The sequence below is a fragment of the Chelonia mydas genome, chromosome 10, assembly GCF_015237465.2.
Source record: "Chelonia mydas isolate rCheMyd1 chromosome 10, rCheMyd1.pri.v2, whole genome shotgun sequence".
Lineage (NCBI taxonomy): Eukaryota > Metazoa > Chordata > Testudines > Cheloniidae > Chelonia > Chelonia mydas.
In genome coordinates this window covers 19430154-19443705 of record NC_051250.2, presented here as the reverse complement: position 1 = coordinate 19443705, position 13552 = coordinate 19430154, and the positions used below count along the sequence as shown (strand labels likewise).

Below are 13552 nucleotides of genomic sequence, written 5' to 3'. Positions count from 1 at the left end.
CTTGAATAAAGACTGGGAGTGGATGGGTCATTACACAAAGTAAAACTATTTCCCCATTTTTATTTCCCCCCCACCCCCCCTTCTTGTCAACTGCTAGAAATGGCCCACATTGATTATCACTATAAATTTTTTTCCCCACCTCTCCTGCTGATAATAGCTCACCTTACCTGATCACTTTCCTTACAGTCTGTATGGTAACACCCATTGTTTCATGTCCTCTGTGTATATAAATCTCCCCACTGTCTTTTCCACTGCATGCATGTAGCTCAGGAAAGCTTATGCTCTAATAAATTTGTTAGTCTCTCAGTTGCCACTAGTCCTCCTTTTCTTTTTGGGGATATACTAGGATCCTGGGGTGGAAGGGGATGGGGCCGATTATGGGATGGGGATGGGGAAGAGTCCGGGATCTCAGGCGTGGGAGTCCTCCAGGCCAGCAGATGGCAGCAGGCTGCGGTTTCAGCTCCTACTCCGCGGCCCTTCGGGCCCTCTCCGCGAGCCGCCTGTCGCCGGGCCGGGAGAGCCCGGCTGTGGGGCGTGTGTCAGCGCCGCTCTGGTCCCGGCCCGCGTGGGCCGCCGGCAGGGGGGCGGGATGCGGCGGGGCTGGGTGGCCGCGCTCTGCTGGGCCCTGTGCTGGGCCCTGGCGCGGGGCTCCGAGGACATCGTGGTGGGGTGCGGGGGCTTCGTCAAGTCCGACGTGGAGATCAGCTACTCCCTGATCGAGGTGAGCCGCCCGGGTCCCCGCAGAGACCCCGCCTCCGGGGCGCCCTCTGGGGCCTTCCCTGCCTGAGCCCCCGCCAAGGGAGCCTTCCCCCCAGGGATCCTCCTCGCCCCCCAGCCGGGATCCCTCCCATAAGGGACCCCCCCCCGCAGCCGGCCTCATTCCTCCCGGCTGTGTGGTTCCCCCAGGGACCCCTGAGGCGCCCCCATGCCCAGCCGTGTGCCCCGTGCTTCCCTAGCGGGAATCCTCTCCCACGTCCCCGGTTCTCCTCAGTCCCGGGGTCCCTCTCCTCGGTGCCCGGCTCGGAGAGCAGCTGGCACATGCCTTCCCCTTTGCCCCACTCTCCGGGCAGCCAGGCCTGCGCGGGAGGCAGCAGGGTCCGCCCGTTGCCTGGGGTTGTGTGTGTCACGCTGGGGAGCCTGTATCCGAACTCGCCCAGAGCTGGAGCGCAGCTGGTTCAGGCCCGTTTGTGGTTCGAATGGTGGATTTCATCTGCCCATCGAGGTTTTTCCAAGGTCACCCAGCGCCCCTGTGTGTCAGCGCCTTCCGTGGAAAATGGTCCCAAAGTTGTTCCTCTCCCGGGTTAGCGTTAGGGTGTTTTGGGAAGTTGGAGGATGCTGGTGCGTTTGGAAGGATTGTTACGATTCTTTTTTAAATGGGCTTTGTTGTCTTTAAATCCCATGTGTTTCTGCTGTCTTTAAGGTCCATCTTATGTTGCGGAGAATTGTGGGGGTTTTAAATCGCCGTTTAAAGGGAGGCTGTCAACTTAAAAATCAAACTTTGCCTGAATGTTTTTGACCACCATAGTTAGCAAGACCTAACCTTGTTTGAACTGACAGACTACAGAGATAATTTTTCTTCCCATTTTGTGCATTTGACAGCTTTTTGTGTTTAGCGGGGTTTGTTGTTTTTCCCTGAATAGTCAGTTAATTAATTTCCATTTTGTTTGTCAGTTTTGTATCACAGTGGGGGGGAGAGAGAGAGAGAGAACAATTAAAAAAAAAAAAACCCTAGGAAAATGTGATTGTAAAATCACAAAAGAGATTGCGTGGGAATTTGTGGATTTATGTGAAACTACTTTAACTATTTTTTTATGTTGACTAGATTTCAAGTTGACAGTATTCCTTTAATGTATTTTCCTTCTAAGCTGGGTTCTTTTAAAAACATTCATCCATTTTTTCCCAAGTCTGAGATTCACCTTTTTGTGTGATTTTTATTTGTTTTTTTCCACCCTGTAAATTTTCCCTCTCTTATCCCCAGGGAACTGTGCAATGGTTTTGTGGTGCAAAATCCACTGGGAATTCCTCTTTCAGATTTCACTTACATGTGAATTTTTCAGAGACAACTTTTCATCTTTTTCTGTTTCTTGTAGATTAAATTATATACAAAGCATGGGACTCTGAAATACCAAACAGATTGTGCCCCAAATAATGGCTACTTCATGATTCCCTTGTATGATAAGGTAAGAAGCCAGAGCTGTTGTGCTCTCTCTGCCATGCAGTAACATAACGGGCTAATTTAACATTCAGTCCTGTTTGCAGAATGAAATGTCTTTTTAGAGTTTGATGCAGTTACACTGGGAAAGTTGATGCTTACATTCGAAAAAGAAAATGGAAATCAGCTTCAAATGTTCTAATAATAGCTTAATGTTTTTTAAAAAATTTAAATTAAATTATCTGAATTAACAAAAAATACCCCCCTTCTCCTCATAACTTGAAGGCTTTCAGATTTCCAGTGTTTAGGCCCTAATCCTACAATGAGCACTGCACAGGAAGACCCCTGAGTGCCTGTCGTACCCTGTTGACTTCAGTGGGGTTCTACATGGATATATGGGTCTATCTGCATGGAGCTCATGGCAGGACTGTGGTCTTAGTATCTTCCATAGGCCTCCTGGGGGTACTGTCACTGAAATGGAAGTCCCTGTTGAGAGAGGCCCCTGACCTATTTCCTGAATGGTGATACTCAAGCAGTCACAGGGATTTTGAAAATAATGCTTTGGATTTTTTAATGTGTTCTTAAATACTCTCTGCAACACTGAAACTGTGCACTGAATGTTTTTCTTTAAGCTAGCTGATTCCATTTAAATCAACAGATCCTCGTTATGCTCTTTTTCTAGGGGGATTTTGTTCTTAAGATTGAGCCACCTCTTGGCTGGAGTTTTGGTGAGTACTTGGTCTGCTGTAGAAATGGTGCAATTGCACATGCAGCTGTTCCACTGCCTCCTTTAGACTGGCTCTGATTTGTAGGCTGGAAAAGGCAATTGTTTCAAATAAGCTAAGCTCTACTTAGGTATGTCCTAGTTATGGTTTAAATGTCTAAAATGTACCTTTCTGTGAAAATTTGTTTGGTTTCATCCCAATCCTTATTGTTCACATAACAAAAACCACCAACTGGACATTCTGGTAAGCCTAGTACTGCTTTAGGAGGGTGGGGTTTTGGATGGAAATTAGAATGGTCGGGGGATAGGGTATTTTTATTTTTGGGTGGTTTGCCTTGGCTAAGGATTAGGCTGCTGGATTTGTTATATTTTGCATTGGTTGAAATGCGTGGACTGTATAGGCCTGACTTTCAGAAATGCTGAGTGCCCATCAATTAACTGAGGTCAATAGGAGCTGAGGATGCTCTGTACTTTTGAAAATCAGACCATGTCTTTTTTTAAAGATGTCAGAAATGTCTAGAGGTTGGGATAGGAGCTTCTTGTTTATATAAAAATAAATGGTAATAGGGCAGTTTTGAGTGCATTGGCAGAAATAGTGACCATTTTAGAATGTTTGTGGCATCTTGAATGTGTTCAGTGTGTCCTGAAACTCTTTTAAAGCTTAACTGTAGAAAGAGGGGACTACGGAACAGCAACACATAACGTGTTTTTTAGTTCTAGTTTATAAAGATGTTACTCTTCCTGCTTCTGGGAAGAAAAATTTCCCAGAAGACACTGAGATCTTTCATTTTATAGATTTAAGGTGCGTGGAGTTTTGGAGCTTGTAATAGAAGTTTGAATGAGCTGTGGGTGAGGGAAGGGGATCATGAGGCTCTTACTATGGGCCTTGCTTTGGGGTGGTTACTGCTATGGACTCCTTCAAATGTTGAAAATGGCTGCTGCAATATTGGCACTCCAGTGAAGCACTGAATTGTAGGTTGAAGAATGAACATAGAAACTAGCATTAAGGATTTTCAGTAAGCAAAATAAGTTTGGTTTTCGTAATTAAATATCTTGCTATCTAAAATGAACTCCCAGACTGGAGCTTCAGCCACAAGACTTTTCCCTTTTACCACATTATAGGAAAACATGCACATTGACTTTAACTGTATTCCATTGAAGAAACGTAAGTTGCTAGATGGGGGAGGGAAGAAGACCTACTAGCTTGATTCTAATGTGTCTGTGAGGTGGATATTTTCAAGGCAACTTCAAGTGGTTGACAGTGGCGGGTCTTTATATTCTAGCACCTCTCTAATTAGAACGTTTTATGACTTCATTATTCAGTCTCTTGTTTCTGAGAAGCCAACCCTTTAAATGATTTGCTTTTAAAGAAGCTTACAACATTTCAGTAAATACAATCAAACAGTAAAATTAGTGTACGAAATAATGAGGCTATTCACTCATTTGCCCAGGGAAAGTAACTTTTTGATTGGTGAGTCAAACATCAGTAGTTTCTTCACATGGTAAGGGTTGGCAAGCTGATATTGGGCTTGGGCTAGTAAATTTCCATTATGATTCTGCAAAGCTGCAGTAAAATAGACCCACAATTCCCACGTCACTAATGTAGTTTGTGATTTCATTTTTTTTTTTCCAGAGCCAACTAGTGTGGATATCCACGTGGATGGTGTTAATGACATTTGCACAAAAGGAGGAGATATTAACTTTGTGTTTACAGGGTTTTCTGTGACTGGAAAGGTTAGACTCCTTTTATGTTCTTTTGCCACATCTCAGTTTAACAATGCATGTCTATTTCATAGGAGCAGTACACTGCTGCTTGGCAAGTTACTGTTTGTGCCTCTTGACAGGTTCTCAGCAAGGGTCAAACATTAGGTCCTGCAGGAGTCCAGGTTGTACTGAGAAATCCTGGTACTGAAGTAAATATACAAGCTACTGTGACCCAAGCTGGAGGAAAGTGAGTTTTGTGTGTGCACGCGATTGATTAAGTTTATACTGCATTAGTAGATTTGGGAAGAAAATATTTTAAATTATTTGGGATTCTTGCTAATGATTTTGGTTTTTTGCTTAAATATTTTTTCTAATGTATGCCAATATCTGTTTGTTCTGTGAATGTGCTGGAAATGCTGAGAAAAAATAACACATTTCATGTTGCACAGGTTTGCTTTTTTCAAAGTGCTTCCTGGAGAATATGAAATCTTTGCATCTCATCCTACCTGGACGTTGAAAGAGGTTAGTGCCCAGAAAGCACTGGTAAAAGAGAGGTGACTTTCGGCTTATTGCTGGCGTATATCGATTAGTGCACCACTCTGTTTTAAGTAATTAGGAATGAACATGAGAGAAGATCTGAATCAGTGAAACAAGTTTAGATCAATGTTTTTTGTAAATTTCACTTAGAGGGTGGTGAGAAACTGCCTTGTCAGGCTGGGCTTGAAAGGTACAGGGCTAGCAGGCTGAATGACTATGCATAATCAAAAATGCATGTGCAGAGCCTGCTTGTATTTGTAAACAGAAAGTTTGCAGTCCAGTCTGATGTTGAGATCGCCAGTGGTGACCAGGCCTTTTTAGTAGTGACAGTTACTTCCCATGGACGTCTGCCCATCCCAATCTCCCGTTAAAGCAACTTAAATGGTGGTTTTTCAGCGGAGTCCTTTGTCTGACACATTGCTTGTTGCTGTGTTGTCATCTTCACCCTGAATAACGATGCTGTGGATTAGAAATCCTTTCTGAATATTATGTATGTAATTGCATCATTGTTTAGCTGTCTTGCTTTTGTTTAACGTTGTTGTGTCTTAGTGGTAGTTATAAAAGGCATCCTATTATTACTATTATTTGATTGCAATGTATCGGCTTCTACATTTCAGGCAAACACAATGGTGAGAGTGACCAATTCCAATGCCAACGCTGCTGGCCCTCTAGTCGTTGCTGGCTACAATGTTTCAGGCTCTGTAAGGAGTGATGGGGAACCCATGAAAGGGGTCATGTTTCTTCTTTTCTCCTCCTCAGTCACCAAAGAGGTAGTGTAAGATCAGACACATTGTATTTGTAATAAGGATGTAAATGGAGAACATGTGTAGTCTGATAATGAATAATGCTCCTTTAATTATTCTTTTGCAAAAAGGCCCTGATTTTATGCACATGTCTGCATGTACTTAATTTTACTCACATGAGCTCATTGAGACTGAGCATGTGCGTGAGCTCTAAGGTTGCAGTACATACAAAACTAAGTGTTCGTGTTTATGTCAGAGTCATAAGATTTTTGTTAGGACGGCAGCGAGGGGGATTTAACCCCCTACATTTTTCTTAAGTCATATTTGTCCAGTTATCTGTCTCTGCATGCTAAGCTCTGGGTGACAAATCTTGGGTTTCTCCAGCAATGCAAAAGCTCCACAGGAGTCAGGAAAGAACTTCTGGCACAGCATTGTGCAGTGCTAGGGTTTTTCATCTGTCTGTGAAGCATCAGATCCTAGTCTCAGTTGGAGGCAGGATTCCACACTTGATGGACCTTGATCTCATCTGGTATGGCAACTCCAACACCACCCTCTTCCCTCCCCCCGGTAGCATAGGACTAGGAAAACTTGTGTTCTGGTTCAGAAAGCATTTGTTCTTAAGTGTTTATTTTCAAGTGCTTATCACTCTTCGGGGAGAAAAAAACCAAAATGCACCTCTAGCCTAAAATATTAATCCTGTCTACAGTATTACAGATAGTACTGTACAGACATGCAGTGCAGCTGTTAGATATTGAATTTCTTGATTCTTTTGCCTTTAAACTTGCTATCATATCATTTCATTTATGTAGTTTTCTCTGGTTTGTACACACTTTCAAACTCTGCCCCTAAAGCCACACACAATTCTACTGCCACATCTAAACATTTCCCTCCCCCCACCCCCCACCCCCCCCAAAAAAAGTGTGCACAAGAACTTGGGGTGCAAATTTGCAGATTTAATTTTAGAGGCTGCTTTTGAAAATCTATCCCTTTGTGTGAAGTGTAACTGTTTTTCTCCACTCAGGAGGATACAGAATGTATGGGAGAAAGAAATAATATTGCTTTTTATTTGCACAGGATATTATGGGCTGCAACATTTCTCCAGTTGATGGGTTCCAAGCAAGAGACGAGTCTCTTTACTATCTGTGCAATGTTATATCAAAAGAGGACGGATCTTTCACCTTCCTGTCTTTACCAAGTGGGGAATACACTGTGGTAGGTAACTAGAAAGTTCATCGCTTTTTTGTACACTAGATTGCTGTTGGGTTTCTTATTTTTTCTAAACCAGAATTCATAATTTTATAGCTGCCAAAACAGTGCTAATGGAAGCTTTCTGAATTGGATGAAATAGCTGGAAAAGAGCTGTGCAGTGTAAAAAGTTGGGCGCTGAAGTAAGTTGGGGTGGAAGAGCTATGTGGTGGTGTTTCTGAGGCAGTGCTGATGAAGCAAATCAAGTTCTCATCTGGGTAGCTCAGCCGGTCACAGACCACCCCTGAAGCTTGGACTGGACTGGAAAGCTGCAGATAGCTGCTGCTGGATTGCATCCCTAAAGTTCTCTTCTTTAGTTCACTCACAACTCCTAATAAACATATTCACTCTCAGCCAGGGAGGAAAAGTCCTTGTAAGTCTTCTAATTAGGTCTCATGCTAGGCCTGATATAGAGCATTTTGGCATTGCAATCTGTAGAATGCTTGGACTGCACCATGCATCCATTCCCTTACCTTTTTCTAGTGGTGTAGAGGCACCTGCAGTTGTGATTGCACTAACACTGTACTTTCCTGTCAGCACATATAAGTGAGACAGCTGCATCAGTGCATTTGATCCTCCCATTGTAATCCCAAAGCATCCCTGCCCCACTGACCAGCGATTGTTCTGACAAGCATCTGTCACCTGCCAAGCCTCCCCCCCCCCCCCCCCCCCCCGAACAGGCGAGTGAACTAAGCCATGAGCAGTCACGTGACTTGGGCAAGGTATCCAGGGAGTCAGTGATAGAGTTGAAAAATAGGATGCAGAAGTCCTGGCTGGTTCCCTCCTCTCACCACTAGAAAGTGCGGAAATCCATTCTTTGTCTAAACCCTGGGAAATCTTCAGTGCCTCTCTGATTTTTGTCCACCCAAATAACTTCTTGAAAAGCTGTTGGACTGATGACTAGGGCAAGATCCATCCTAACCTGAGGGCAAACAGTGAGGAAACGACCCCCTTCTGTATTTCCTCTTTACAATGGCTGCTTGCTTTGTAGCTGGGTGTGTTAGCAGGAAACGGCAAGCAATTGCAATGAGGCAATCTTCTCAGTGTGTGCTGTAAATCGTCCTCTGCAGAAGACGCCAGGACTACCAGTGAAAATATTTTGGCTTGAATGCCAGCTTTTAAATACCTAAGAACAGAGTATAACATTTATATAACCATTTATATTTGCTGTTCTTGACTGTGTGGACAATGCTTACCAATTCCCTGCCATGTGTGATTGCGTGTGAGTCTTACGATGGAGCTTGGGTTGCCTGATTTAATTTCTCCTCTATTATGCTTAAATATAAGTCTGGCACACCAAAAAAATTCTGAAAGGTTAACTCATTCCATGCCACCATCCCTCTGAATTATTTCTCCAGCAAATTTTCAACTCCATTGCAGAAAGGCAACAAGGGGTGCCAGTTTTGTGCAGCATAACTTTGTCTAATGTGCCACATAGGACACAATGCCTTGATTATACCACAGCTGCTTAGGACTCAAAGAAATGCATCTTCTTCCAGATACCATTTTACAGGGGAGAGAGAATTACCTTTGATGTTGCTCCATCTAGACTGGACTTCTTGGTAGAACATGACAGTCTGAAAATTGAGGTAAGGGGTTAATTTCAGATATTTACAGAGAAAAACTTCCCTATAACAACTGAATTTGTTTTAGTAGAAAGCAGATTTGTTCCACCAGAGTTTTCTTCCTAATGACTAGTGTTAAGCAAATTCCTAATGCATGTTTGGGTAGGTAGCAAACTGTAGAGCATGTAATCTGATAATGGGGGAGGATCAGGCACATTTCATGTCCCAACGCTCTGACATAGTGCTGTGACACTTGAGGCTGGTTTTAAAGAAAAAAGCAAAATTGGGAAAATAATCCTACAGATCAGTGAACTTGTTCTCTCCCTTTTGCAACTGCACAGTAACCTTTTAAATTGGTTATGTGAGCTCCTTAGATGGTAAACTCTTTGGGCAGGGACTGTCATTTTGTTCGGTGTTTGTACAGAGCCTAGCGTAGTGAGTCCTGCTCCATGACTTAGAGGCACTACACTAGTAAAAGAATGAACTGAAAACCATCCTGCTCCTGCAGCTGTTGATATAAGTTGCTTTGATTTTGATCTGAATGTATGTAGCAAACACATCAGAGAGATTCAGTTCTAAAAGTGAAAATACATTTTTCTTTCTAAATTTCCTGTGTTAAAAACAATCTGTTCTGTATGTCCTAAGTACAAATGTACAGCCAAATACTGTTATATGGTGGATACAAATGTTAAACTATTTTTTTTTCCTCCCCAACAGCCTGTTTTCCATGTAATGGGCTTCTCGGTCACAGGCAGAGTATTGAATGGCCCTGAAGGAGAAGGTGTTGCTGATGCTGTTGTGACACTGAATGACCAAATTAAAGGTGCACAGTGATCTTGACCTGTGGTGCTATGGGGAAGTCTAAACTATGGGAATAGGGCCTGAGATTGAACTAAAGACTAGAGGGCAATAAGATACTTTCATTGTGGTTTATTTGGCAAGTTAAAGGGATTTTCAGTCCCTGGATTAATTTTCCATTTGCGGTCTGTTGTTACTGTATTGTTTTGCTTTTTTAAAGCTTTGTCACAATTTCTCTTGTGACGCTTGCCAAATCAAGGACAGAGCTGTAAGACATAGAAACAAAAGCTGTGTTAGTAAGAAACACTTTAACTATTTCTTGCCACACAATGCTCGTTAAAAGTAACCTGGAGCTTTGAAGGCCATTTCAGAATTTTTTATTAATGCGGACAAGAAAATACACTTTACACACCTTTTCCTCACTGTCTTGTCTTTTTGTTACAGTAAAAACAAAAGCTGATGGCTCTTTCCGCTTCGAAAACATAACAACAGGCACATACACCATTCATGCACAGAAAGAGCACCTCTTCTTTGATACCATTACAGTGAAAATTGCACCGAACACACCACAGCTGGCTGACATCATAGCAACAGGGTGAGTACGATGTTAAGGGTAGAAATGTGAATCGATTTAAAAAAAAAAAAAAAAAAAAAAAAAAACAACCCAGACCTTTAATAGACAGGTTTAGATTTTCAAAGTTTTGAGTGCATGATCTGTAGTACCAGAGGCATAGACACTGCTTAGCATTGTGCGAACAATGAGCTGTTGTAACCAAAGAGAAATGTGTTCAGTGTTTATTTTTGGGAAACGCTTATCTTATTATGGGATGGTGCAGTTCAATTTAAAACATACAGGTTAGGCAGTAACTGCATGATGACTCCATTAAGAATAAAGTTGATTATACAGTAACTTGCATTAATGCTACTGGATTCTCTTGTGGTAACTAAGAGGAGTGCACTGCACTGAACATCTGTCTCTCCAACTTAGTGATATTTCTTTTTTAATGGGGTTTGAATGCACATGTTTTACATGGGATCTGTGTGTTCAGGCTAATGGATGGCAATCTCATTTGTAGATTCAGTGTGTGTGGTCAGATCTCGGTAACTCGCTTCCCTGACACAATCAAACAGTTCAATAAATACAAGATAATCATGATGCCACAAGACAAGGACAAAGCATCTTCGGTTACAACAGAGACTGACCCTCATGGAGCGTTTTGTTTTAAGGCAAAATCGGGTACATACAGCATCCAGGTGAGAGCAAGCTTCAGTTTCTCCTTTTCCAGTGAAAAGCTGGGTTATTTTCTAGACACTAAAATATTGATTTTTTTTGGGATGTTTTATATTGTGTTTAAGAAGCTGAAAAGGTGTCTTCCCCAGTCCTTTTATCCCCTTTACACTGGGCAAAACAATGTTTGCTGTATTCTAATGGAGTTGAAGTTCCTGTGCTCCTTTTTGCTTACAGCTGGTAAAAGTAGGAGACCAGACTACACAGGATTCTGTCTTTGGTTTGAAATCCTGTCTGCCACTCCTTCTTGTCCTATTATATTGCCGTGTGAGTGAGACTTGTCAGACAGCTTGTTGCATCTGCCTCTTCCTGCTCTCTATGGCCTTCTCTATGCTGGTGATGGTGTGTAGGGTATGTGTAGCTACGTGCAGCAGCGAAAGGCTCTGGCAGCAGGGAGGCAGTGGGGAAAGGCTCCAGCAGCTCCCTGATTTCACTTTGACAGGGAAAGGCTTCAGCAGCGGGACACAACACTGCTAAATATAGTGGTTTAGCTGTGAGAGGCACTGCTTGGGTGTGCAGAGAGCTGTGTAGGGTACATATCCTAAGGTTTTGGTACGGCTTTACTTGCCGAAGCAGTACTTCACTGTCTACGCTGCTATTTATACCTGTACTGGGGGAGAGCAGTGTATGTACTCTACACACCAGCATAAGTGTAGACATAGCCTAAGAATCTGCTTACAACTAAGGCTGACACACACAGTGATTCCCTTCCAGCTGAGAGCTCGGGAACTTGCAGCTGTTTCCCACTGGAAAAGGATTAGGAAACATGCTATAAGGAGATGGTTGGAGACTCATAGATACAGGCTGCCCTGGTCCTCACAGAGTTGACACTTACCAAAGTGGTGGTTCCTATCAGTTGCCACTTGTGGGATTGGCAGGTCATCAGGACTGAACTGCTGGGAGGGTTCCTGGCGCACAGGTATTCCAGATGCTTTTAGGAGGCAGCTAGACTGGATAGTGTAAGAAAGAGGAAGCTTTCTTCCATGCGTTTTCCCCAGGGTATGACCTCCCTCTCTCTTATCTGTGTCTCTGTAGAACTGTATATTTGTCGTAGCGACCAGATAATCCTGAAAAGCAAATGTACCGCAGGGCAAGTTCTGTTTTCTCTGAGATGTACAGTACATTTCCAGCCACTAACCCCTGAAAAATGAATTGTGTGCAGTACAATTACTGTAGCATTTAAATAAAAGCCTCTGGTGCTGTGATGTACCCTGCAGGTAATCGTTCCGGAGGCTGAAAGCAGAGCAGGACTTGCTTTGAAACCCAAAATGTTCCCTGTGACTGTTGCAGACAGGCCAGTGATGGATGTGACCTTTTCTCAATTTCTAGCATCAGTTTCGGGGAAAATCTCCTGTTTGGGTAAGACCTGCCTTGAAAGTAAAAGCATGGGTGGTGACTTCTTAGCAGCATACGTGGTCAGTGTGATATCCCTGCACCTGAGCAGAACATGAGCATTGTTGTAATCAGTACTAGTTACCAATCTGCAGGCAGGGCTAACCCAGGTAAATGCTGACTTCTTACTGTTTGGCGCCAGGGGGTGCTTCGTGTTGTGCAAAACACTGACGGAGATAATCTCTGCTCTGAAGACCTTACAGTCCAATAAGACTCCTCTTTTATGGGCCATTGGGGTGTCTTGCATTAGTAAAGTTATGTATGTACTTAAGTGTGTACAGGATCAGGGGCTCTTTGTCTATGTGTCCTGTACTGCACCAAACACACTGCCAGCACTAATTAGTTTATCTTTTACCTTCTGTAGCCCCACCAGTTGATAGATGATAATAAGTCTTGATTGCAGGTGTGTATCTTTCCGGTGCAGGGATAGTGTATTGAATGTAAATGCTGCCACAAGAACAAACTTCACAAATAGTTACTTGTGCACATGAGTGTTTGTAGGCCTAAGCCACCGACAAGCGTACTTACAGAGTACACTTGTTAGACTATGTCCCTGTTCCTCCCAGCGAGGTCCCTCAAGCTGCACATGATGTCCTGAGGTTCCCCTTAAATCCCCCTCTCCTCCCCTCTTCCCCCCCCATCCCGCCAACTTCAGCAACTTCATCAGAAAGGACTGGGGTCAGAACTCTGTGGAATTGGTCATAGTTGCACCTAAATTGTTCCCCATGGGCCTTCCCCAGGGACTGAGCATTCTGTCTCGGCAGTGTTTCTAGGCCCTGCAACTTGTATATAGAGGCTGAACCCAGGAGTCTAATCTGGGCCTCTGCTTGTCAGCTCCCAGTAGATCAAAAGCTGGTCCCCAAGAATATATTGTGGTTTAATGAACTAAAACTCTCCCAAAAATACAGCAAAGATCTGGTAAATGAGTGCCCAAGAAATAATCCCCTTAAAAGATTAATTTCCTGAAGTTATAGTGCTCAGGAAGTGAAAAACGGGTTTGGTTTGCAAACTAGAAGTCATTCTAATTCCTTTGTCTGTCTTGCTTGTTTTCACAGACTCCTGTGGTGATCTGATGGTGGCTCTGCAGTCTGTGAGCCGCCAGGGAGAAAAGCGCAACCTCCAGCTCTCTGCAAAGATGGACTCTGTGGCTTTCACATTTGAGACTGTGCTACCTGGCAAATACAAAAGTAGGGATTAGAGAGAATTTCTCAATACGCTAGTTCAGTAACTAAATTTGTACCTGTAATCTGCTTCCTTTCTTTAAACTGGCTCTAGTCCTTAAACTGGCTGTACTACAGTATTTGCCTCACAAGTCAGATATACGATGTTTGAGGGTAGTTGGAAAATATTACAAATAAATATCCTCAACTTTTCTTGCCGTTTTTATCCAACCCTGAAATCAAT

At 43.2% G+C, this 13552-nt stretch overlaps 1 protein-coding gene across 2 annotated transcripts in view; it reads left to right on the top strand.

The window, feature by feature from the left end:
* The first annotated feature begins 457 nt into the window (after nt 1-457).
* The window catches only part of LOC102937789 (nodal modulator 1), a 31766-nt gene continuing 18671 nt past the window's right edge, over nt 458-13552 (top strand). The window contains exons 1-14 of one of the 2 annotated variants that reach the window (XM_037910543.2): nt 458-721; nt 2091-2180; nt 2835-2880; nt 4510-4610; nt 4721-4827; nt 5030-5102; nt 5735-5887; nt 6935-7072; nt 8605-8694; nt 9388-9493; nt 9913-10063; nt 10545-10722; nt 11974-12115; nt 13204-13335. In XM_037910543.2, coding sequence (XP_037766471.1) covers nt 590-721; nt 2091-2180; nt 2835-2880; nt 4510-4610; nt 4721-4827; nt 5030-5102; nt 5735-5887; nt 6935-7072; nt 8605-8694; nt 9388-9493; nt 9913-10063; nt 10545-10722; nt 11974-12115; nt 13204-13335 — 1639 coding nt within the window. In that variant the 5' untranslated portion in view covers nt 458-589. The remainder of the gene's footprint in view (nt 722-2090; nt 2181-2834; nt 2881-4509; nt 4611-4720; nt 4828-5029; nt 5103-5734; nt 5888-6934; nt 7073-8604; nt 8695-9387; nt 9494-9912; nt 10064-10544; nt 10723-11973; nt 12116-13203; nt 13336-13552) is intronic. The other variant, XM_037910544.2, reaches the window with a different exon arrangement.